The sequence below is a fragment of the Peromyscus californicus genome, unplaced genomic scaffold (genome assembly GCF_007827085.1).
Source record: "Peromyscus californicus insignis strain IS unplaced genomic scaffold, ASM782708v3 Scaffold_13__1_contigs__length_99412109, whole genome shotgun sequence".
NCBI lineage: Eukaryota > Metazoa > Chordata > Mammalia > Rodentia > Cricetidae > Peromyscus > Peromyscus californicus.
This window is the reverse complement of record NW_026294424.1, coordinates 6,763,686-6,790,222: the sequence shown is the minus strand read 5'-3', so window position 1 is coordinate 6,790,222 and position 26,537 is coordinate 6,763,686. Positions and strand designations below refer to the sequence as shown.

Here is a 26,537-nt window from a genome sequence, read left to right as displayed (position 1 = left end):
ATACTACGGCATAAAATTATGTGAAGACTGATTTGGGAACTAAAATCTGTTTTGAGCCAAATGCGTTTGAGAAGTCCCCAAAGACCACTGGAATTCCTTGAATAATACTCAAGAAGTCACTTTTCTAATACCCTTTGTGTTAGGGTAATGTTGTCAGGCTATTTCAGCACAGTTATGACTTCAACAGTGGGTTCAAGTTCTCCTAGTTCAAGGATTTACCTCAAAGCATTTTGTTGTTGTTGTTTCTTTTTTAATGGGGCTAGAGAGATGATTCAGTGGTTAAGAGCATATAATGTTCTTGCAAAACCCAGGAACCATAGTGGGTGGCACACAACCATCTGTAACTTCAACTCTAGAGGATCTAATGCTCTCTTCTTGCCTCCATGTGTACCCCCACATGTGGCATATGCATGAGCACGCGGGAGGGGGGGAGGACGGGGGACGACAGAGACAGAGGGAGAAATAATTTTTTAAAAGTTTCTTCGTTCAGTTTACAATATGTAAAACTATAGAGCCCAGGTTGGCCTTGAACTCAAACAGCCGAGATAATTGAACTGATCCTCCTGTCTCTACCTCCCGAGTGTTAGGATTAACAGCATGTACTACAATGTCCAGCTTCTCACTGGATTTTGTAACCATTTGTAGTGTGCCATTTTCTCAATTAGATATTAGGTTCCTAGAGCAAACGCCTCTCTCACCCTCTAGACTTTTCCCAAAGCAAATAAAAAGCACACTGAGCACTCTATTTGTAATCGAACTTTCCTAAATTTCCTTGCTAAAATTTACCCAATGAAGGTGGCAGAAGGGAACAAAGATAATCTTTTCTTTATAACTTCTTTTTTCTAATTTTATTAATTTTTTTTTTTTTTATTTTACATACTAATCATGCTTTCCCCTCCCTTCTCTCCTCCTGTACCCTTCTCTTTGTAACTTCTTACAAAGACTCAACTATGAGGATGTGCTCCTTCAACATCCCTTGAAGGAGGCTCATTTTTCTTTATCCTCTAGGCAATGGTTTGAATAATCATGGTTTCTTTGAAAGGTAACTGTCAGCACTCCTGCATGCACACTCAGCTATGGCATGGAAAGGTGGCACCATCTAGGAGATTTAGTAACCATCACCTTGAAGTCTCTTACAATACTACTTTTTTCTGTTACTTTCCTCTAAGACTACAAAGTTACATAATGTGACCCTGTTTAAAATCCCCCAAAACAACAACAACAACAACAAATTCAAAGTATTTCTACCACTTTGGTAGCCTTTTCAATTGAAGACTTTCAGAATTTTGGCAGGATAGCTGTTTGTAGATGTTATGAATACTTTCTTTTCTTTTCTCCAAAATAATTTACTCTACATACTTTGTCTTATCTAGGGAGTCTTCCAAATACTGTAACACTAAATGTTCTGTGTTTATTCCCATTTATCAAATGATTCCATGAAGAGGATTATCTAGTAACTGTATATTCCACATAAACAAAGACTTTTAAAAGCTAGGCATGGTGCTCAAAATATGACCAAAAATCTTTCAGATTTCAGAAAAGAATATCAATAAAATATATCACATTAGCCAAACTGGGTTTAAGAATGGTCTTCTATTCCATTGTTAAAGTTTTTAGTATAAAAATGACCAAAAAAGGTGTTGCTATAAATATTGAACAGGCAGAAAACAAACCATTTCAAAAGTAAACCAAAGTCAATGACAATAACTAAAAACTCTTTCATTGTTACCACAACTCTAGGACAAAGATGATCTTACAATATTAACAGTAGAGCCAACTAAGCAAAATGTAGAGGCTGCCAGGCTGCCACAGCAGTCAGTCTTAAGGCTAACATTTCAAAGAAATGTTCTGTGATAGCTATTCTTGGTTGTCAACTCGACTACATCAGGAATTAATTGGAATCCAGAAATAGAGGGCAGACCTGTGAGGGATTTTCTGCTTGGTTTGAAGTGGGTGGACTCACTTCTTATCTGGGACTTTGAGGAAAGAAGACAAATGCCTTGATCTGGGTCTTGAGGCAGGAAGACACACCTTTAAAATCTGGGCCACACCTTCTACTGGAAGCCTAAGGACATGGAAGATTGAAGCTTTTGCTCTTTGCTTGCTTGTCCCCGCCTTGCTAGCACATCCATTCCTTCACTACCATTAGAGCCTACCTCTTCGGGATTCCAGCATATACAGAAGACCAGCTGAGACATCCAGCCTTGTGGACTGAACAATTACTGGATTCTTGGACATTCCATTCATAGTCAGCCATTGTTGGATTAACTGGACTGAAGCCTGTAAGTCATTCTAATAAATTCCCTTTCTATGTATAGAGATTCATTCTGTAAGTTCTGTTACTCTAGAGAACTCTGACTAATACAAATTTTAGTACCAAAATTGACTCTAGAACAGCAGGAGTGTAAGATGAATCTTTTAAGCATTCATCTGTAACAGGCTTTTCAATTTGCCAACACCTACAGTTACTGAAGCTTCTCCAGTTATTCCCTCTCCTGGAAGTTCAGAGAATACCGAAAGCCCATGGTGTGAACCATATAGTGAGATAAATACACTGGATTATCCTAATTGAGCAACTGTGAGTGGGAACAGATTTGGTGACCCTGTACGTGAAATAAGGAAAATGATCATGCTGGTTGGTTGCTCAATTTATCTCTAGATAAGTTGACAAAGGATAGGGATGAACTCTGTGATAAAAAACCAACCAACTTCTAGCATCTCAAAATATGGGAAAGGACAACGAAGAACTTAGTGATAAAACTAACTGGCTCCAGACTCCCACAAACAGTCTAAAAGTTTCTAAATGTGTCCTAGAAGAAAATCTTCTCTCCAGCAGCCACAGAGCTCAAGTTGCAGAAAAATCAAACTGAAGCCCTCATATAAGGCTGGCTGAATTACAGAGAAATTTCAAGTCCCAGCCTCAGATGGTATCCAGTTAAAGTAAAGGCATTAGTTGGTAAAGAATGGGATCCTGTAACTTGGTGTAGGAATGTGTGGGAGGAACCTATTGAAGCTGAGAACTTTGAATTCTCAGGTTCTCATGGGTTTTTCTCACCTGAGGAAGTAGTACCCTCAATGTCACCCCTTGAAATATTGCCTTTTGACTGAGGAAATTAACCCTTCATTGTCTGCTAAACAAGCAGTGACTTTCTCTGAAGGAGAAATGGCCAGATGTACAATTGTTCACTGATGCATGGGCTTGAAGCCAATAGACTGCCTAGATGGTTAGGGACTTGGAAAGAACATGATTGGAAAATTGGTGAGAAAGACATCTGGGGAAGAATTATGTGGATAGATGTCTCCAAATGGGAAGAATGTGAAGATACTTGCATCCTACATACATACTCATCAAAAATGACCTGCTGAGAAGCTCAATAATCAAATAGATAGGATGGCCCATCCTGTGGATGGTCAGCCTCCTTCCCCAGCCATTTCTGCCATTGACCAATGGGGAAATAATAAAGTGGCCATGGTGGCAGAGATGGGGGTTATGTATGGGCTCAACATGGATTGCAACTCACCAAGTGACTTGGCTATAGCTACTGCTGAGTGCCAGATCTGCCAGCAGCAGAGACAAACACTGAGCCCCAGATATGGAACCATTCCCCAGGGTGACCAGACAGTAACCTGATGGCAGGTTGACTATACTGGACAATTTCCTCCATAGAAAGAACAACACTTTGTCCTTACTGGAGCAGGTACTTCTTGTTATGGATTTGCCTTTCCTGTGTTTCCTCCTCCAGGAAAAGAACCAAGACCTGCTGAGGTGCTTGCCAAGGATAAAGGAAATACAGGATGGGTAGTAGAGGAGGGGAGTTATAAATACCAGCTAAGGCCATGTGACCAGTAACAGAAACAAGGATTATAGTTGACATGAGTATTGTATTTTGTTAAGAATGTGTTTGTGCAGGCGGTGGTGGTGCACACCTTTAATCCCAGCACTTGGGAGGCAGAGGCAGGCGGATCTCTGTGAGTTCAAGGCCAGCCTAGGCTACAGAGTGAGTGAGTTCCAGGAAAGGCGCAAAGCTACACAGAGAAACCCTGTCTTGAAAAACCAAAAAGAAAAAAAAAAAAAAATGTGTTTGTATAGATATCTGCATTTTCTTTCAATTTCCTTATTATGTGATGTAACATCAATTAAGAGAATACCAATGGTTATCATATTTAAGTTTGAGATACTAAAAGAATGTCCCCCAAGGGACATTGCCACCTATTCTAAATTTATAATGTGTTTCCAGTTATACAAGGGATAGTTATATTATGGTAGGCATAATTATGATCTGATTAAATATATGTGTTTCTAATTATATGTGGGATTATATTATATTTAGGCATTATTATGACCTGGTTATTGTTCTCATTTAGACTAATGACAACATAAAGAGATATGATGTGTGTCAAGTTGACAAAGGGTGGACTGTGATGGCTATTCTTGGTTGTCAACTTGACTACATCTGGAAGTAACCAGAATCCAGAAATGGAGGGTACACCTATGAAGAGATTTTCTGCATGGTTTGAAGTGGGTGGATTCACTTCTTGTCTGGACCTTTAAGGAAGAAGACACATGCCTTGATCTGGATCTCAAGGCAGGAAGATACACCCATAATCTGCGCCACACTTTCTACTGGAAGCCTATATAAGAACATGGAAGATGGAAGCTTTTGCTCTTTGTCTGACTTGCCCCCGCCTTGCTAGCACACTCATTCCTTAACTGGCATTGGAGCCTACCTCTTTGGGATTCCAGCATGTACTGAAGACTAGATGAGATGTTCAGCCTTGTGGACTGAGCAACTACTGGATTCTTGGACATTCCATTCACAGCTAACATTGTTGGATTAGCTGGACTAAGCCTGTAAGTCACTCTAATAAACTGAGAGATTCATTCCAAAAGTTCTGTTATTCTAGACAACCCTGACTAACACATGGTCTCAGCATCTCTTTAAATTACCAGCTATTTTCTACAACTGATATCAACAACTTTCCAGGGTAGAACCTCTGCTACCAGGAGTAGTGAAGGACTAATTCCAAGAAGATCTTGCCTTCCAGAAAGATGACTAATACTGGGTCATTTACCACCCTCTTAAAGCTCCTGAGTTCTAAGACATATGTGATCAGAGCTGCCCCATTTCTACCAATAACATGAAGAAATTCTGCCATCTCCAGGCTCTAGAAACCAGTTATTTCCCCCTCACTTCTTAAGCAATAGAAGGTCTAAAGTCTGGCTTACCAGCATAAATGTCTATTCTGGTGGCATCAGCATCTCTGCAAAATTAAAGGGAAAAAAATCTGAGATACAAATTAGAATATGAAGTATTAATCAGCAAAATGCATAGTATTTTAAGTGCAATGAATATTATTTTGAATTGTTCAAGCTATGAAAAAGAATCAGGAGTTTAAGGTCAACCTTAACTACCCAAGAAGTTTGAAACCAGTCTAGGCTACATGAGACTCTATCTCAAAAAAATTATGTGCCATTGTAGCACACTGTGGTGGCACTAAATTAATAAGCAGTGATTTTAAAAATAATTTTATGCTGGGCAGTGGTGGCGCAAGCCTTTAATCCCAGCACTTGGGAAGCAGAGGCAGGCGGATCTCTGTGAGTTCGAGGCCAGCCTGGGCACAGAATGAGTTCCAAGAATGGCGCAAAGCTACACAGAGAAACCCTGTCTTGAAAAAAAACAAAAAAAAACAAAAAAATTTTTTTTCATTAACTTACATTTTTTTATTTGAATGGGAAAATTATAAACTGATCGAGATTAAAACAAAATGGGAATTTTGTAGTTAAAAAATGTGTTATCTAGTACATTTCAATGAGCAGGTAACAAGCATATATTAACAAAAGCAACAATAAAAGTCAAGTATGATATCACACATCTGTATTGCCAACACTCAAGAGACTGAGGCAGGAGAATCTTGGGCTGTACAGTAAGGTCTGTCTCAAAAACATAAATAAAAAGTACTAACAGTATAAGTCAGCTGTACAGACATTAGAAATTATAAGTAAATTAACTGCGGAAGTTTCAAATTGTACTACCAACTCACCCTCTTCTTCCTCCATTAGTTATCAACACTAGTCAATAAATATCTGAATTTTAGAGTTTACATTCAATAAAACCAAGATAATCCTTAATGTAAGTATAAACAGAATCTTTGTGAACAAACCCAAACTTTTACTTGATCTTACACAGGAATATGTATCTTCCAATGCTAAGAACACAACATGAGAGTGTTGAAACATGATTCCTTCTAAACATTGCTGCTAACAATGGAAGACACTAGACCAAGCATAGTGGCACACGGCACACAGCACACAGCACATGAGAGGCAGAGGTCAGCAGAGCTCTGTAAATTTAACATCAGCCTGGTCTACACAGTGAGTACCAGGCCAGTCAGAGTTATATAGTGAGGTTCTGTCTCAAAATAACAAACAAGGGCCTGGAGAGATGGCTCAGCGGGTAAGAGCACTGGCTGCTCTTCCAGAGGATCTGGGTTCAATTCCCAGCACCCACACAGCAGCTCACAACTGTAACTCTCTGGTTCCAGGGGATCCAACACTCTCATGGGAGACTAATAAAATAAACAAATAATCTTGAAAGATAGTTTAAAATATATTTTAAAAAAATAACAAACAAAAACCCACACTGGAAGATACTGATTAAAGAGTATTCACTTGCAATAAAACATGTATTTGGGAGAAGGTGCAAAAGTCTGACCTAGTTTTAAAGATATTCAGTGGTACAGTGCCTTGGCAGCACCAATTAATATTATAAGCTATGTACCCCATTAGTTTGACTCTTAAGTTCCTATCTTAATTCCCTACTTTTCACAATTATCACACTCTGATACACAAGGGAAGGTGGTGTGGAAGTGGTAAGTTTCCTATTTTTAGGCTGGAATACAAAGAGCAATGAAAGAATTTAAGGTAATCAAGCAAAGTGCCAATTACTGTGATAATAAAAATACTTCTTGCTAACAAGTCTCTTAGGAGTTGCAACAAATACAACAAAAACATCTTTCTCTCCAGATCATCAGGTCATGATGATCCATAAAGTTCCCACTCCAAGCAATTATAGGCTGGAAGACTACGTACCTTGCATTATCAACCAGTTCAGCAAGAGCACCAAACAAGAATTCATGAGTGGTTCTGAAATAATAAATTTTAAGAGTCAACAAAAGAAGTATGAACTGAACTATGAGTCTTAAGGTTATAAATATTTAAAAGGCTTAGAAAACATCTAAAATCCTCATATACATTACTGATTAACTACTAAATGTAAACTTCTCCATAACACAAGTCTTTCTAGAGCTAATTCCCCTCAACTCAAGTCCTGCCATTTACTCAGAAACATTTTTTCTTCCTATTTTTAATTGAAAAACTCACCTTAAAGAATCTTTAAATTTCTACATGTAATATTAAAAGTAGTGATAAGTCTGCCTAGAAAAGAAATGCCTATATTTTATCTTTTCATTAATTTAACCAGCTGTCAGTTTCTATACAAGAGGAATTGTAAACATACATTTTAACAAGTAAATGTCTTGCATTCTCAATAATGACAGGTATGTTCACAAAACCGAAACTTTCAGTAGCTTCCAGGAGATAACCACTGAAGCTCCTACTTAAAAAGTTAATTTTCTCTGGAAACCCAGAAGACCATACCAATTTTTATCCTTCCAAGAGAATTCGATTTAATAATAGACAAAGACCTGGTTTTAGCCAACATCTAAGAAAGTTAAAATTATCTATAATATCTCCCTTTTTGAAAATAAGTAATTTTGTTTATAAGGTGCACAAAAGCCTGAGCTTTTCACTGGTACAGATCACACAGAGGTTTTTATATCTCAAGATGCTAAAAGTATGCTCAATTTATACTTTCTTAATTTATACAATTTCCTTTAACAGTCTTCATTAAATATAAAGTAGGATAGGTCCACATAGAACCATCCAGAAAATCAGCTTGACTTTTAAAGGAAATACTAAGTTACAGACATAAACTATACTCAATTTTCATAAATTATTCTTGCTTTATCAGTTTTAGTCAATAATCAAAATGACATTTCCTAAACATTTAGATTGAAATATAACACCAATACCTAGCATTTAAGATCTCCGACCCCTTATCATATTGTTTTAAACAAAGTGTAAACCATTTGTTTATAAAAACTCCTAACTGAATTCTCCAAGAAAACCAATTGTCCTCAAAGTTACTGTTCAATTTTTTTTTAACTATAAACTTTTAATACGTAAAACTATCTTTTCCTAGAATTTTAGGAAGAAATTTTTTCCCATGAGATCAGTGAATATATCTGTTGCTAATCCAAAGACAGTAGGACCAAGAAATATGCTGCAGCAAGATGTAAACATTTTTTTTTTTAAATCAGCAATTCACTTACGGAATAGAGCTCAAATTCTTCTGGCTAAAATCCAAATGTTAAGAACTTGACATGGAAGACTCAAACTTCTAAAAGAAACCTTGCCTTAAAAAGTCATCTCTTTATTATAAATATTTAAGTGTTCACAGTTATTGTAGCAATGCCTGTAATTCCAGGAGCCTATAATGACATCATTTAAGAGGTAGTAAGATGAACTCAAGGCCTGCCTGGACTATGTAGCAAGATACTGTGAAAAAAATTTTAAGTAAATTTCAAAACTATTACCTTAAATTTGCCAAACTATCAGTTGGATAAAGAATGCCCTGTGTATTCCACTCCATTTTTGTATAGGGAAGTAGTTCTCAACCTGAGGGTTACGACTCCTTTGGTAAGCCTCTATCTCCAAAAATATTTACATTATGATTCATAACAGTAGCAGTTATGAAGTAGCAACAAAAATAATTTTACAGTTCCACAACATGAGGAACTGTATTAAAGAGTTGCAGCATTAGGAAGGTTGAGAACCACTGGTATAGGGAGAGGGCTGAGGACATAGGTCTGTGGCACAGTGTTTGTCTAGCATACACAGGCCTTAGATTTAATTCTCACAGGAGACAGACAGACACAGACAGAGACGTAGACAGAGAGACAGGTTGGAAAATTAAGGTGAATTGTTAAAGACAATGTAAATTAAAAGTCCCAATCTAGGCAGTGGTGGTACACGCCTTTAATCCTAGCACTTGGGAGGCAGAGGCAGGCAGATCTCTGAGTTTGAGGCCAGCCTGGTCTACAAAGTGAGTTTCAAGACAGCCAGAGCTGTAACACAGAGAAACCCTGTCTCAAAAAACAAAAAACAAACAGAACAGTCAATCTAGAGACAGAAGCTGTAGCTCGGTGTCTGAGCACTTGCCTAGCATGCACAAGGCCTAGGTTAGATCCCTAGTACATAAGAAGACAAAAAAGTCAATCTATAGCTAGGCATGATGGCACACAACTGTAATTCCATAAGGCCAAGGGAGGACAATAACAAGTCTTAGGCAAGTCTAGGCTATATAACTAGATCGTCTTCAAGACAAAATTATTAAGAGGGGAATCTAGCTTTGAGTAGTATCATAATCAATCAGGTTTATCTGAGGTGCAATTACTGCTAGTTGAAAACTACCCCAATACCTCACCATGACTTGAAATACAGACAAAATTGGAAAAGTGGAAATTTTTGATAGTCTTTTTGACAGGGTTTCTCTGTGTAGCTTTGCGCCTTTCCTGGATCTCTCTCTGTAGACCAGGCTGGTCTCGAACTCACAGAGATCCGCCTGGCTCTGCCTCCCGAGTGCTGGGATTAAAGGCCTGCACCACCACCGCCCAGCTCTTCCTTTGACTTTTCAAGACAGGGTTTCTCTGTGTAGCCCTGGCTGTCCTGGCTGTCTAGACTGGCCTTGAACTCAGAGATCTACCTGCCTCTGCCCCCCAAGTGCTGGGATTAAAGACATGCACCACCACCACTGCGGGGCTTATGAATATAATTTTTTTTTTTTTTTTGGTTTTTCAAGACAAGGTTTCTCTGTGTAGTTTTTGATGCCTGTCCTGGATCTCGCTCTGTAAATCACAGAGATCCACCTGGCTCTGCCTCCTGAGTGCTGAGATTAAAGGTATGCGCCACAGCCACCCAGCCATGAACATGTTTTTAAAATAAGTTAATGAATCGAAGAAAAAAAATCAGCTCCCAGTTTATGGTAATAAAAGCATACTATATTAAGAACATAAGTATAACTTGTATCAGAATGGTGTATCAATTCACTTATAAAACAGAGCTCAAATTCTTCTGGCTTAAAAAAAAATGTTTCTAGGCTGGGGATGTAACTCAGTTGGTAAGGCTGACTAACATGTATGACATAAAACTAGGTATGGTGGTATAAGCCTATAGTCCCAGAACTCAGGTGAAGGCAAGAGGATCAGAAGTTCAAGGTTATCCTTGGCTACTTAGCAAGTTTAAGGTTAGCCTGGGCTCAAAGACAAGAAAAGGTTTCTGGCCTTCAGTTATGAAAACTATAAATAACAATTATGGGGACAATAACACTCTTTGCCACAAGAACAAAAAAATTATCAAAAGCACTATGCACTTCCAATTGTTTCATATAAAAAAATGAGACACTTAGAATCTATTAAGGGGCTATTAAAAGGGGAAGCACAGCCAGGCGGTGGTGGCGCACGCCTTTAATCCCAGCACTTGGGAGGCAGAGGCAGGTGGATCTCTGTGAGTTTGAAGCAGCCTGGTCTATATAGTGAGTTCCAGGACAGCCAGGCCTACATAGAGAGACCCTGTCTCAAATTTAAAAAAAACAAAAACCTTCTTCACAGACCTAAATATCATTTGCACATCATTCGAAGTCAACTAATCAGTAAAACACAAAGGCTTTTATAAACTCTGATGCTTTCAATTGTGATTTTACCACATGTGACCTAGAAGTTTTAAGCTCAGCATTTCCAGCAACAAAATCACATGTAAATTTGCTCGTTATGTAAAGAAAATGGTTTCTCTATTTAGCCAACTTGAATTTAAACCAAAAAATTGTCCACAAGCTCAGAGCAATGAAAGCTTTGCTGAGTTTTTGAGTATGTTGGCAATAGTTAATTGCCATTATTAGTAGAAAATAAAGCTAGAGGTACATGCCTTTAATCCTAGCACTGGGGAGGCAGAGGCAGGCAGGGATCTCTGTGAGCTCAAGAAAGCTAAGAAATTGTGGAGTCATTTTATATTCAAATAGTGTGTGCACATACAAGCATACATACATACCTACATGAATATACACACACAAATACATGGTCACCCTACATTTCAGCAGGCTTGTAAATCATATGAAACACAAGTCTCTGACTTGATAGGTCCCTGTATATTCCTTTCACATATGAAAAAAAAAAAACACCCAGAAATATCATATGCCAAAGGTAAGTCACGGAATGTTCTGAGAGTAATAGACAAAAAGTCACCTTATACTTAAGCATCACCTGATTACATAAAAGTATAACAAATCAAATGACTTAAGATACACTTCATAATTAAAAAAAGATCTTATGCCAAAGGAACCACCACTATAACAAAAATAGCAGCCACAAAACCAATCACCAAAGAGCTAAAAACTCCTTTAATGTGAAAACCCTAACCTGTATAATCCCATAAAAAGCAACATATACTATTAAAAGAGACTAGATTTTTTTTTTTCAGGCTATCATGAGAATTTGCAAGCCTGCTCCCAGCCTTGATGCAGCTATAACCAAGAATAACCATCATTACTAAGTATCATAGGATCTAATTTTCACAAAAATTAAGACCTGTTTATTCTCTCCAACATACACTTCTGAATGTATCTGCTTAGAGACTGGAGATGGCTCAGTGGTTTAGAGCACATGTTGCTTTTGCAGAGGACTCAGGTTCAGGTCCCAGTTCCTACACGGTAGCTCACAACCATCCCTAACTCCAGTTTCAGGGAATCTGATGTCCTCTTCTGACCTCAGTGGGTATCAGGCATGCACATGGTACATATGCATACATACACTCATACACATAAAAATATTTCTAAAATATGTGTCTAGTGTCTACCACCGATGAGCAGGCTGCATTAGGTTTTAGTCTAGATCAAACAGTATAAAGAAAATAGTAGACACTTGACTGTTATTTGGTATAATCCTCAAACACTATCATATTAGCTCCATCATACAAATGAAGAAACTGAGGCTTGAAAAAGCTGCCCTGTGCACAGGCACAGAAAAGAAGCATTCAAATTTAGGGTTTGTGAATTTCTAAGTACAGGCTTTTCACAAAACCACAAAAATTTCTACCCCTCTAGCCTGGGCTCTGCTTGCAAGTCTACATACTAAGGAAAATAAATAAAATGTTTATTTCACAATTCAAAATATGGTTAATATTGTTGGTGTAACATCTGAAATCTGGCATTTTTAAAATTTAAAAGAACAAAGAAGGTACCATAAGACCAATCAATCTTTCCTTCTCTGAAGTTATTTATTGAACCACTCAATATTCTACTATTACATGTAAAAATTTTTTAGTTTTTTCTTAGAATGAACTTCCAATCAAGTCATAATGACCAAAACAAAACAAAACCTCTTAAAATTAGTTACAAACAAAAAACTTAAGTTGAGGGCCCAGTGTGGTGGCTCACACCAGAAATCCCAGCACTCAAGATGTTTAGGCATGAGGATCAAGGCCACCCTGGGCTACACAATAAAAGCCTAAGTAAAAAAACAACATCCTCATTGTTCGTGGTATTATGCAGTTAATATTTTCTTCTGGTAAGACTAGACACAAAGTAGAATCATTTCAAAGATCAAATTTGTGATCCAAATAAGAAATTCCAGTTTCCTAATGATATGCCAATCCTATGTTCAAACAAGCACAAAATTCCAATTCAACACGGTAAAAGTCACAGAAAATTCTCCAACATCAGCCTTAGTCAAGTAACTCAGTTTACTTCTTTGCTTTGGCATTGTCTACATGCTGTTAATAAAGCATATAATAACAAAAGGAGAAATAATCCATAATCCTCAGAAGCTTAATAAAATAAACCAAAATGGAAGACATAAGCCGGGCGGGTGGCGGCGTCGCACGCCTTTAATCCCAACACTCGGGAGGCAGAGGCAGGCGGATCTTTGTGAGTTCGAGGCCAACCTGGTCTAGAGATCGAGATCCAGGAAAGGCGCAAAGCTACACAGAGAAACCCTGTCTCGAAAAACCAAAAAAAAAAAAAAAAAAAAAAAAAAAATGGAAGACATAAATCGGGAAGTTAGGTCCTCTGCTTTACAGACAAGAAAACAAAACCTTCAAGGTAAGAGTTAGAATTGCATAATGGTTAAAAATACTAAGCACTGTAGTCAAATCTGGGTACCTTTAATCTGTCTCTGCAGCCTTTCTGAAAGCATTTAAACAATTTAATTTCCTAGGGCCTCAGTTTTCTCAAATGTAAAACAAGAGTAACTGTCAACCTATATTTTAAGCAATGAATTGCTGGTACTACTGTTATTGCATAGTGTGGTGATGCTGGAACAAAAAAGACAGAATTTGAAGGCCAGTCTTCAAAGGTCTTCCAAGTTTCTGAAAATTTGTAATTCCAAATTTGCCCATCAGTCCAAAATTCAAATCTGACACACGTACTGACATTTACAGTACTCAGTCAGTCATGCCCTTCACCTGCTTGTTCTTAATATGTAGCTCAAACATAAAGAACACTGAAAGTGTAGCCAAAGGTTGTGCTAGCATTTTTGACTAGTGACCTAGGTTCCAGTTTCACAATCTGTGTCCAAGGTAATCTCTATGGTACCATCTCTAAACTGATCTACTTCAATAAAAAACAAACAAAAAGCACTTCCTAAATAATGCAAAATAAAACCTCTTAGAAGCCGGGCGGTGGTGGCGCACGCCTTTAATCCCAGCACTTGGGAGGCAGAGCCAGGCGGATCTCTGTGAGTTCGAGGCCAGCCTGGGCTACCGAGTGAGTTCCAGGAAAGGCGCAAAGCTACACAGAGAAACCCTGTCTCGAAAAACCAAAAAAAAAAAAAAAAAAAAAAAAAACCTCTTAGAATTAGACAAATCACTGCTCAGAAAAAAAAAACTACTTCCTTTTCAAGTTTTTTTGTTTGTTTGGTTGAGGGTTTGGGAATTTTTTGGTTTTGTTTTGTTTGTTTTGAGACAATTTTCTCTGTGTAGCCCTGGCTAGCCTGAAACTCACAGAGATCTGCCTGTCTCTGCCTCCCAAGAGCTGGGACTAAAGGCATGCACAACCACTACATGGCTCAGAAAACATTTTTTTAAAGTATTATGGAATCACAAAAGGCTAAAAAAATAACTGCACTATTATGGGATAACTGAAGTCTATGCTCTCTAATCTGCAGAGGGTTCTTCCACTAACTGGACCATTTATTCATTTAGGTCTCCATTAACTCCTCATCCAGTACTCTAAGAATACTTACCTTGAGCTCAAAAGTAACAGGTGAATGTTTTTGACTAGTTTTTAGCCCCAAAAGGTAACTTAATGAAGGTGTTTTAAGAACTGACACTAGCTGGGTGTGGTAGAGCACACCTTTAATCCCAGCACTTGAGGGGCAGAGGCAGGTAGATCTCTGAGTTCCAGGCCAACCTCATCTATATAGTCAGTTTCAGGACAGCCAGGGCTATGTAAAGACTCTGTCTTCAAAATAGATAATAAACCCTAAAATATTCCATACTGAATTGTAATGATGTTAATCTCTTCACTTTCTCAAGAACCATGAACACAGCATGCTTCTGTGATTTCACATATTTTGAGGGAAGACTACCTAAATCAAGGGCTTTAAAGAAATCTCCACTCCTGCTTAGCATATACAAACGATATCAGATATACTACTAATTTGCCAAAAAAAATAAAGCCAATTGTTTGCTGAAAAAATAACAGCTTTCTTCTTCCAAGTTGGTCATTCACATGTCATCATCATCATCATCATCATCTTGTTGTTGTTGTTGTTGTTGTTAGAAACACTTGTTATAAACCCAATTGTCTAGGCTGTCATTAAAGATGTGCAACAGTTGATACTGGATGGTCCACATTCTGGTGATCCTTTGTTGGATTCCTATTAAACACTTGGATGAAACAACTCAATACACTGACTCCATATAGTTTGCATTTAGAAAATTGTGATCCAGTAAGTGAAAATCATTTTCTTCTAGATTAGCAACATATATTTCACTGATCTCAGTTCTTCAATAGCGCTCAAGACATCCAGTGATATATCTCACGCCAATGACACATGCCAAGGAATAAAATAGCAAAATTTTCTGAAGTATTTCCATATTAACATCAAGGAGGAGTTACTGGTTACCTCAGTGGCACCTACAGGATACTTACGAATTTGTGTGCAGATATTCAAAGGTTAGTTGAGCTCGGTTGAGACTGCTGTAATTGGTGAAGGCCATGACTGCAATGAGTCTCCAGTCTTTACCCGTTAACAGGGGAAGTACATATGACTGAATAGATTTTCCTAGGGTTCTGTCCAGTAAGGGGTAAATGTGGGCTTCTTAGTGACACATAAAACAAAATTTCCCTAGTATCTATCCAAAATATAGTCAGACATTTGAAACTGCAAGTGATTTAAGTATGTGACGACTATGATGTACTATTTTGGAAAGAACTACATCCTAAACCTACAGTCCTTAAGAGTGGTGAGGGTCAAGCTTCCTCCATGCAATTGCGTTGTGTCAAAAAACGAATGCTTCAGAATGGTCTTCAAAGTTGGCGGTTTATTACTGCTTCATCTTCATGTTCTTCTAGTCCTTTTCTGTTTCCTGAAAAGAATCAGGAAATTGACCGACTTCTGTCAGAAAGTTGACGGTCCACCTACGTCATTACCACCGGAGACTTCGCCACCACCGACGACACCAGGCTCCTCCAACAAGTGTTCTACTGGCCAGTGCGGTGGAGTGGATGCTATTTCCCGCTTCACCGCTTCCCAACTGAAAGGTCCTTGGTGCTGACTGCCGATTTCTTTCCCCAGGCCCCGTCCCAACACAGCTGGCTGGTATGCCCCAATCACCACAGGTGATGGGTGAAACTACTCACAGTGGCCCACAGAAAACACCTCACAGGCCACCCTCCCCGAATCACCTCAGGCGCGCCCTTCCCCCACTCCCCTCAGAAGACAGCCTCGGGCCCTCAGGCCTTCCCGGGCCTGGGTCCTGTGGCCACCTCCTCGCTCCTGACAGAAAGGAGTTAGTCCCAAGATCCAGGGAGGAGAACAGGGGGCAGTGGCGAGCGCACCCCCAGATCCGTTCGGGCGTTGCCTGCAGCTCGCAGATGCCTTTGTCCCTCCCCGCGGAATTGGAACTCAACCACCGCAGCGCGCTCTTGGAACCATGTGCTGCCGCTGCTGCCGCCGCCGCCGCCGCCGCCGCCGCCGCCCGCGCGCGACACGCCGTGCCTGCACAGATGACGACAAGACCAGCGTCACGACATTCAGCGTTCAGGGCTTCTCTGCTGCCGCCGCCGCCGCCGCGGCCGCCGCTGTGGCCGCCGTCGCCGCCGCCGCCGCCGCCCGCACCGCTACCTCCGACACCGCTTTGTCTCCGTCAGCGCACGCAGCGCGAGCCACCTCGCTCTCTCCCGACGGCCTGTGCCTCCAAGGCCTCCGCCGCGCCTTCGACCAATCACGGAGCCGCCAGTCTTCCCGCCCCCGCCCTGAGACCCCGCCTCCGGATTGGCGGGCCGCGCCGGCCCACGTGACCGGATCTGGCCGGGGCCGGCCCGCCCCCATCACGTGAGGGCGCGCGCCGCTCTTCCTGCTTTCCTGACCCTCTCCGCCATTTAAAGAAACAGTACCGGGGGCGGGCCGAGCGACGCAGCCGGGACGGTAGCTGCAGCGCAGAGCGGAGGAGCCATCTTGTCTTGTCGCCGGGGAGTCAGGCCCCTAACTCGAAGGAGCCCTGGCGCGCCCTCCCCCCCTCCCCGGTCTGGTAGGGCGAAGGAGCGGGCGTGCGGTCGATCGAGCGATCGGTTGGCGGCTCTTCCTCCTGCTCTGGCATCCAGCTCTTGGGGCGCAGGCCCGGCCGCCGCGGCGCGCGCCCGGTGGCCGCTGGCGCTCGCGCCGCGTCTTTCTTCTCGTACGCAGAACTCGGGCGGCGGCCTATGCGTTTGCGATTCGACGAGGAGTCGTCCGGGTGGTTGGCGGCGGGGGGCAGCTGCTCCGCCCCGCTCCCGGGGAGGCGGCGGGGGTGGCTGGGGTGGCCGGGGCCGGCCTGGAGGCCTGGCGCCACCCTTCCGGGCCTGCTAGGACCCAGTTGGAGGGACAGGAGGGAGCTGGAGGATGGTTGGTGGTGGGCTTTCTCCTTTGCCTTTTCCTGCTTATGCCACCTTAGTGGGGGGCCGGGAGCTCTGGCGGCAGCTCCGGGGTGGGGATTCGAGCTCCGGAGTCGGAAGATCTGGGTTTGCTTCCGGGCCTAGCCACCCGCTGGCCGAGTGACCTTAGGCAAGTCACTCTGTAATTTGTCCGCGCCTCAGTTTCCTCCTCTGCCTATCAGTGTGTGTATGGGATTGAAAGCGCTTCACACAAGCGTCAGTTTACATAAAGGATGATTATTGTTTGTATTTTTTCTTTGAGTTGCAAGAAGACTTAGCAATTGCTCATTCCCTGAAATTAGGTCCGGGAACCTTTTATTGGAGTTGGAGATCGGCAGGCTCCTTGAATTTGTGTGCAGAAACATGTGGGAGAGTGCATTCTAGGGGAATGAGCGCATCCATCGATAGCAAGTTTTCAAAGGGGGCTAGGACCCAGCAGAGTTTAGAACAATTCATGCCACCAAGGGGAAACTGAGGCCTCCATGTCATTTGGGACCCTTCACAACCAATTTGAAGCCCCCGTTTTAGTCCCTGGTATATGTGAGCTGCTTCTTAATGCATAATGGCTATTTCGGGTAACATCATTTCACTGCTTGGCTTCTATTCTAAGCCCTTTCCTCTCACCGTAGGGTGCCTGAAGGGTGGCTGATACATATGGTACAATGGCACCCAATATAAAGCAGCTACAATTAGGAGTGAATGTGTTCTGTAGTATCAAGAAATGTAATCTTTGGCCCAGCAATTGTTTTTCTGCTGCTTGTACTGGTGCCTGACTACTTTTCTTTCATTGACCATTTTCTACGACCATAATAGACATCCATCGTTTGCTCCTATTTTGTATCCCTGGTTTGCGTGGTTGATAGTGAACAGGCTTATTTTTAAATGGTGCTGCCAAACCCAGCTAATGGTGCAGGTGGATTTTTAGCAAGCGGGCTCCCTGGAAAAGACTGAACCAGGCATTGGATTCCTGAAGATGTTTGGGGTTATTTTTTGGTTTGGTTTGTTTGGTTTGGTTCTTATTATTAATTGAAGGTTAACAGTCTCTGAAAAGTTTTGTTGGACTCTGGCTGAACCACAAAATCAGTATATTTGGAAGTAATCTGAAGCTTAACTTTTTCCTGGCCAGCCTTGTATTCTAATTGCTTGCAAGTGTGAGACTGAAATGGCCAAAATGCCGTGTTTTGTTTTGTTTTTTTTTATTTCTCTGTTAATTGTCAGCTGCTTTTCTTAAATTCCAGGCCATTATCCAGCAAACACTATAAAGATGTTTGAACAGTTGCATTTCAAACATTTTCGTTTTGTGGAGTGGTGCTTATCAAGTGGTACAGCTCTCGAAGCAAGTGAACACAAACATATTTAAGTGTATTTTGTATGATTAGAGGTTACCAATTCTGATATTTTATTCAAATGTCTAAAAAAGTAAGTTGACTATTCCCTTTACCAAAGGGCCAGAGACAAATGATTTCCCTTCAAGAGAAATGACTGTTTTGGAGAAAAATGTGTTGGTCTTAGTTCTTTTGTAATTAAATCTGGATGTACCTCAAAAGACTCTTTAAGACTGTGGTGTTAAAAGGCTTTCCTCTGGAGAAAGGAGAAAAGAAAAAAGAAAAATCAACTGGAACTTAAAAGCTTGAAATTCCGTGACAAAACACAGATGTCCAGGATTGGAGGTTCATGAAGTGTTTGCAGTAGTTGGAGTGGATACACTTTTCAGTGTAGCTGCCACTGTGGACTCCAGGTTTCCAGATTTTCAATCACCTGTGACCCTGAAGAGCTTGTCAAGATGTGGCAGGAACTCTGGAGGTCGATGGTTCGTGTTTTTCAAGTTTGGAACTGTGGATCTTGCTGTGAATAAAGAGGCAACAAGTCACCAAGCACTGCCACCAGCACTGTTACTGGGAATTTGAAGACCCCGGTTTCTGTCCAGACCCTCAGTGCAAACTGACACCACTGCATCCAAAGTGAACTACGGTACTTACCATTTTCCAAACGCCCTTACTTTCGATTTCTGCACTTTCTTCTTACTCCCTTTACTCTGGAAATGCACTTCTGTGGTTCATCACTTGGCACAGCTCTGCCATTTCCTCATTTGCAACTAAAATGCTCTCTTCCTGTGACCCTCTTAACATTAGAAAAAACATCTCTAGCATAACTTTAATCTTTTATGTGCAAAATCTGGTAAAAGTGACTTGTATGCATTTGTTCTTTTTCCATATAGCAGATGCTGAAAGTAAAAACCTTGGTTTTATGTCCCTTTGCCCAAACATGCCACCACGTCTAATGAAGCCTTTTTTAAAGCAGGGAACATAACTAACATTATTCTTGATAAAAAGAATTCGTTAGATAAAAACCACGTTCTTTCATGTTTTATTTCTTAATTCTAGATTCAAAAGAAAACTAGGGAACCATAGACAAAGGAATTGAGAGTCGAATGGGAGTGTTAAAGATAAGCATGTTGGGGGCTAGAGAGATGGCTCAGAGGTTAAGAGCACTGGCTGTTCTTCCAAAGGTCCTGAGTTCAATTCCCAGCAACCACATGGTGGCTGAAAACCATCTGTAATGAGATCTGGTTCCCTCTTTGGGCCTGCAGGGATACATGCAGGCAGAATACTGTATACATAATAAATAAATAAATCTTTAAAAAAAAAAAAAAAAAAAAGCATGTTGACCGACCAAGGCCTTGGTCGAGATAGAGCTTGTTAAAGTGAAGGTTAGGACAGTTTTAAAGGACAGGGGTATAAGGTGGCATTGGGACAGTACTGAGAAAGTAAGGATAAAATTGGTGTGTTACCTAAAATCTCACTTCTTTTTGTACCAGTTGTGAAACCACTTTTATGTCCTATCACCTAATGCCCAGGAGCCTGAAAACAATTAAATTACTGCCCCAAAGTAGGAGTTTTAAGGCATTCCCTTTTTGTTGATCCCTGAGACAGTCAGAAAAATACCTTTGCCAGAGAACTATCAGCATTTGTTCATCCAACCTTTTTTTTTTGCTGACTTTGCCTCTAGCAATTAATATTTCTATCATCATGTAAGCCAGGCTTGTGGATACCCATCAGACAGTTGATATGCTGACAGCAGCTCCCACCCCAGTGTTAGACTCCTGTGTTTATAATTCCATGCGCTTGTTACCTTAACTATTTTTCCCTGCCCCTTCTAGTCCTGTGCCTCCTGATTGCTGAGTGTTCACCTGGAACCTCTGATGACCTTCTGCTAGTCCATCAGCCTGCAGACCTGGTACCTGGATTTTTGTCCACAGTGATTCCTACCACCTTACTACTGAAGAAGACACCATTCCAGTGGACCACTGTGACCCAAGAAGCATTCAACCATCATGATGTGACCTTTACCTCCACTCCTGTTCTACTCTGCCCAGATTCAGCACAGCCCTTTATAGTGCAGTCAAGAGTCTTCAAGCCAAATAACTGAAGCTATTTTATCACAACAAAGGCCAAGTTTATTCCATAAATGTACAGTTCATTTCTGCAGTTAAAAGTCTTCAGAGACACATAGTAAACTTGGACCGGGGGATTTTGTGTTTTGTTTTGTTTTTAAATTGTCAACACTGTCTGAAAATGGCATCATCTCTGAGAACAGCATTGGAACCTACTCCACAATCTCAAATGACTGACATTTGAACGAACTGCCTAGGATCCTGTCAAGGTCACTGGACTCTTGTTTTTTTCCATACTTCAAATCTGTAGCTGTCTACTGAAATGAGAAAGCAGATATTCTGACCCACTGGGATCAAAACCAAGGCATATTGAATTCCTCATAGTATCATCTTTGGGTTACTCAGGAACCAAAATTTTTCACCGATTTAAGAAATTCTACTAAGGAATCCCTTTACCTAACCATCTCACAAGGCTTCAACCCAGATTCCAGAAAAGACCTTGATACATCAAGATAGAACTTATATGGTAATCTCCTTTGTTTATATAGCACTTTACAGGTTCAGAGCACTTTCATATACATTTATGTCAGTTATCAATACAGTCACACCCCTTTTTGAAATGAGGAAACAGAATTTTAAGAATTTAAGCAATTTCCAATGTGACACAGTAAGTGTCCTTCTGACTCCTGGTCCAGTATTAACCTTGGCATTATCTTAGCCTTCACTTTATTCACAGTATTAAAATGCCTGGAGACTGAAAATGTACAAGTTTCCACTTTATATGGTGCCCTTATTAGCATGATGTTTGAAGTTTAATCATGATAACTATATTTAGACCAGAATCCTTAATGATGTCCCTGAGGTATAAGAACAAGCAGTCTCCATGGTGGTTGGTGATTTGGCTTTTTAAAAAAAAAAAATTGTTAGAAAACAAGGCTATTATGCAATATGAAACAAACATTTTTAGATTTCCTTATTCATTTTTATGGTCTTCCCAGGTATAGACCAATGAACTACAGATCTGCACTTATTTTTGTTATTGCTTTAAGTTTTATTAATGTTCCTGGACACAGAAAGCTTACCTATGGTCTGTCCCCAAATTAATAGGTAGAATGGGCCATTTGCTTTTATATATGTATATAATTTATAGTTTTTGTTGTTCAATGAGGTGGTAAAATATGTAATATGTGTCCCCACACAGTGTAGTGTAGCGTATTAGGGTTTTGAGACCTGCAGTAAAGCTTCATATAGCTGTTTAACACATTGTTCAGATTGCTGCAGGGGTTTTTGTTTTTTTCCAATATTCTTTTTAACAGAATGGGAAACCGTTAGAACTGTGTTACCAATGCTTAATTATTGGCAGATTGGCCTGGAGACCCAGTAATAAGTTCACTGTTTGAAACTGCCCTTTCATGTTTTGTCATTAACTACTTGAATTATTATGTTACATCTGAGTGTTACACGTTTGGGTTATTACTTTTTTGTCAAGGGGACCTCTAAAATATGGGAGAATGGAGGGGGAATTGACTTTGGTGTCAGTTGAGTTAGCAATAACTTCACAATAGAGTCATGTAACTTTTAAAGGAATTGCTTCTCAAGTAAGGAGGGAAAAGGAAGAGATAGAATTAGAGTTGTGGCCCAGTCAGATCTTACTGCTTAAGTGAAGTCATCCAACCTTGGACTTCTCAAAAGTAATATTTGCAAATTCCCAGTGCTATTACAACCTAAAACCAATAGTCTTGTTCCCCCGTAGTCATTTTTTTTTTTTTTTTGTTTTTTGTTTTTTGTTTTTTTCTGGAGCTGAGGACCGAACCCAGGGCCTTGAGCTTGCTAGGCAAGCGCTCTACCATTGAGCTAAATCCCCAACCCCATTTTTTAATCAATTATTTTTATCAATTCTTAGGGAATTTTATATAGTGTCCTCCCCTCCACCCACCCACCCCCAGTTTGTGTTGTCCAGGTACTCATGGGGCCACCCACTAGAGCATGATCAACCTTTTTAGTCATTTTAGTCACCAAAAGCTCAACTTTCAAGTAATCAAAATTTACAGTAAACTCAAGCTTTAATTCCATCAGTCAATAACATGGTCCACATTAGGTAATTAGGTCTATTTGTAGTCTTAGCATTGAGTTTGCTTACCCATATTCTGGTTCCCATGACCTTTTTTTTGTATTTCAGCATTTTGTGAACAGCTTATCCTTATCACTGATTTTCCAAAGGCTTTGTGCTCATGAAGTCCTTTGAAGGAAAGCTACATGGAAGTCCAGAGTAAAGTGAAGCCGCTCTGGATGAAGTTATGAAGCAGGAGTAGGGGTCTGCAGCCTGCCACAACTGTCTGTCCTCCTTTACCACCATGGTGACACCTAAAGGGACCTCCTTAAGTAAAATTCTTCAGAAAATACTGCTTGAAACCACTACCCAAGACAACATGTTTGACCTGAATGACATTCTGACCTTTTAGGTACTTTCAACTCTATATAGTTCATATTCAGTTGATGCTGAGCATGTTTGGAGATGGATATGCCTTTGTCCAGAGAACGATCATACAGCGTTGTCAAGTGAAATTTTATTAATAGCATTCCATCCAAGGTGGACTTCCTGGAGTTGGATATAGCCAGAGAGCAATTCATGTGTATCCTACACCGAAGAACCGCATTAACTTTCACAAACCTGTAACTAGTGGTACTGGACGTACGTGACTTGGAAGTCTTGGAACTTGGATATACGAATTTGCCTGAAAGCTGGTTTTGAAGCTGATGCCTCATTGAGGCCATCTTAGACCAAGTTGTTCATTTGATCTCTCCTCATTAACTATGGTATTCCATGTACAAAGGATAACCATTGACTGTGAAGCAAAATCCAAATACAGTTTTTCCTAAAGGGCCTTGCAACCTGGTTATCATTCACTGTCTCAAATTTCAAGTCATGTGACTCAACTACTAGTAATTAAACTGCTCCATGGTTTTCTGTTATTTAATAGCTACTGTTTACAGGGCTTAAAAAAACAAATTCCTCCAACGTGTATTTCTGCCTATTCAAAATTAATTTAACTACTCACCTCTACATGGAACAGATGATCCTGAAGACATACTCTGAACGTCCTTTATCATATATGTGACTTAAAATATAGCTGGAAAATTTTCCTCTACCCAGTGAGATATTCCTTAATGATTATACTCCATGCCTGGTACCATCAGCTGTATGTGATAGGCATAGTTGGACACAGATTCTTTGACTCTAGGCCATGATAACTTGCTAGGCATTTCAAGTAGCATATTGTCAACCTATTTGCTGGAAAAGTAGACTAACTTGGAAAAAAAAAATCTATAAATGGCAGCTAAGGATTTTTTCAGTATTCTTGAGTTTCTGTCCTTGTGGATATTATAATGGAATTTCATCTATATCATACTATCACTTTACACTAGTTCAGAGTGGCTGACTTTATTCCTTACTATGAAGTATTCTTAAGACATTAAGATTGTTTCTCTGTAGAAAGGATAAAATTCCTATAACAAGACTTTAATTTGTGACCTGAGAAAATCTCATTCCTCAACTTCATAGTCAATTTATGGGCCAACTACCAGAGCTACTCTTGAGTGCATTGAGTAAACATTGGAACTGCCTCCTTTATATCCTTGTTTCTATCCCTTAACCATGGTTATGTGATTCTTACACAAATCAGCAAATCAGACTTAGATCTGTTTATTCTAAACTGCTCACAGTCAGCAAATCAAAATCTGGATGACTTCTGCTTGTATATGCAACTATTACTTGTAAAGAAGAAATTACAGATTCACTTTTCTATTACCTCTACATTATTAGTTCTTTTTCTTTTAAATGTATTTGCAGAAGAAAAAAATGAAAAGTCTACACTGCCAGTCATATCCTCTAATCCTGCCATACTCAGTTAAAATGAAGAATCAAGAATCTAATCAGTGATTGGATAAGTAGAAAAAACTAAAACTTAAGGCAAAAGCCTTAATCTTGGGCCTTGTCTACTGTCTTCATGCCTCGGAGCTCATCTAAATCTTAAAACAGTGCCACCCAACCAGTCTGAGGCCTTGACTTGCCTTTAAGATGATTCTTGGAGATGGGCTGTATTACAGAAGGTGAAGACTTGATTACCAAAGAAAGTAGAGCCAACTACGACAAACCTGGCTCTACGGTCCTGTTGCTCCCAGATGTAGCATAGACTTCTAACTAGAACCTCGAGTCTGCATTGAGGATATAGCCTTCTAAGCTGACAGTTCTTGCACAGATGAGCAGGAAAATGAAAGCTGCTATACCCAACTGGCCCTTTAAGATCCAAAAAATTATGTCTGGAGTAAACCCTATGGAGTACCCAGGACAAAAACTAATTTACAGAGCTTCGTTGTTAAACTGCCTGTTCCTTCAGATTATAGCTTAACTGTTGGTATGGCTGGCCCTGCTGAAGTTATTCTTGTCTTTACTTGTCTTCAGCTCCTTAACCTGCCTGTTTTGACATGCTACTGCAATCAGACTAACTGGCCTTGAGAAGACTACAGTCAGTTTCAGCCTCTCTTGTGCCCAGTTCCATCAAGGAATTTTGAACAGAAGGAACCTGTACCTCACCCATCCAGAACTAAGTTCACCTTAACGAGACATAGAGCAACACCAGAACTTTACCACTGAACTTAATTTGCAACTAACTCAAATAGCCTCACAGATCTGTTTGCCAAGTAGAATGGTTTTCCTGCTTCACATCACCAATGTAGTGGGGCACTGATAAATCTGACTTGAATGGAAACCCTATGGTGAATCCTTGAGTATGATGCTAATGAAAATTACTGTTCATTCGAGCGAATTGTAGGCTTCCTGGTGACAGGATAGACATCACTCCTGGTGATTTTTAGAATTCGATTACCAAGGAAGAAATGCCAGCTACTATAAGTCAACTTTATAGGCAAAGATTAAGCTCACTGTACCTGGTCCTTTCCTGGATGTCGTTTTTTTATTTGCCCAGTGTCCATTCCATCTAACTATAACAACTTCTGATGTTTTTTGGAACCATCTCTTCCAATTTTCAGTCCACGTGGTGTAGACAGTTGTTGAATCTTGTGCTGGACAAGTTATTCCAACCTCATCAATCAGCAAAGTCCATCTTGACTCTAGTGATTGGTTCAGGAATGGATGCATGATTCAAGTTTGTCCAATGATAATCAACCCTAGGCGTTTTACTCAGTTGTGGAAATGTTCTCTTTACTTAGATGCTTTAGCTTTGTAGAAGAAAAACTCAAAACCAACAGGGCCTACTATGTTGAATGAGCCAGGCAGAAAATGAAGCCAGTTCAGAGGGAAACAGCCAAAAGAGGGAAAGACTTGAGTTCTGATGACGTTTATGCCCCTGGATCCAACCGTGCCTGAAGCTAGTGATATATCCCCTGGACTTTGCAGTTATGTGAACCAATAAATACCCTTTTTTGTTGAAGTTACTTTGAGTTTGGTTTCTGTTACTTGAAATTTGAGTCCTGACTAATAACAGTATTTACCAGTAATGAAAGAAACTTGACATGTTCAGGTTATTTATTAAGCTAGAGGTTAAGGCCACAACAAAATTATTTTCTTAAAGAAAAACAAACTGAGAATAATATACTACAGAAACATAAAAATTACTGGTAGGAACTTCAAAGATTGGTTGGAATAATCTGATTCAGCCATAAAAGTCTATATAGTTGTTAACATAAATAAGGTACATTTATTGTGAGTAGACATCGAAAAGTGGCCATAAGTTGAAACAAGTTATTGTTAGAAATGTATGGTGTGAACTCATTTCAAAGTGTATGCTTATCTTTGTAAATGCATAGAAAAGTCTTAATACTGACTTTCTTTGAGCAGTGTTGATTACATGAGATTCAACTTTACTATTTTACACTAC

The 26,537-nt window shown here is 40.1% G+C and overlaps 2 protein-coding genes and 1 non-coding gene across 4 annotated transcripts in view; 2 read left to right on the top strand and 1 right to left on the bottom strand.

The window, feature by feature from the left end:
* Positions 1-16,280, bottom strand: part of Morc2 (MORC family CW-type zinc finger 2) — a 40,645-nt gene extending 24,365 nt beyond the window's left edge. Inside the window, exons 1-3 of one of the 2 annotated variants that reach the window (XM_052736329.1) lie at positions 15,264-16,280; positions 7,091-7,144; positions 5,228-5,262 (exon numbers count right to left, since the gene is read on the bottom strand). In XM_052736329.1, coding sequence (XP_052592289.1) covers positions 5,228-5,262; positions 7,091-7,144; positions 15,264-15,331 — 157 coding nt within the window. In that variant the 5' untranslated portion in view covers positions 15,332-16,280. The other variant, XM_052736330.1, reaches the window with a different exon arrangement.
* Positions 9,467-9,607, top strand: LOC128109218 (U4 spliceosomal RNA). The gene has a single exon (XR_008217753.1). It is a non-coding gene; the product is annotated as a U4 spliceosomal RNA (small nuclear RNA).
* Tug1 (taurine up-regulated 1) lies at positions 15,524-26,090 on the top strand. The gene is made up of 7 exons (XM_052736015.1): positions 15,524-15,577; positions 16,051-16,123; positions 16,485-16,630; positions 16,722-16,761; positions 16,830-19,217; positions 20,407-21,166; positions 22,820-26,090. Exons 1-5 carry the CDS (start codon positions 15,524-15,526, stop codon positions 17,264-17,266), a joined length of 750 nt encoding a protein of 249 aa, XP_052591975.1. The 3' UTR covers positions 17,267-19,217; positions 20,407-21,166; positions 22,820-26,090.
* Positions 26,091-26,537: the final 447 nt, after the last annotated feature.

Coding starts and splice junctions, on each gene's coding strand:
- Tug1 (XM_052736015.1), top strand. CDS start 15,524: ATGATGTACTATTTTGGAAAGAACTACATCCTAAACCTACAGTCCTTA. Junction 16,631..16,721: donor GGCGGGCCGCGCCGGCCCAC/GTGACCGGATCT, acceptor CGCCATTTAAAG/AAACAGTACCGGGGGCGGGC. Junction 16,762..16,829: donor CGAGCGACGCAGCCGGGACG/GTAGCTGCAGCG, acceptor CCTAACTCGAAG/GAGCCCTGGCGCGCCCTCCC.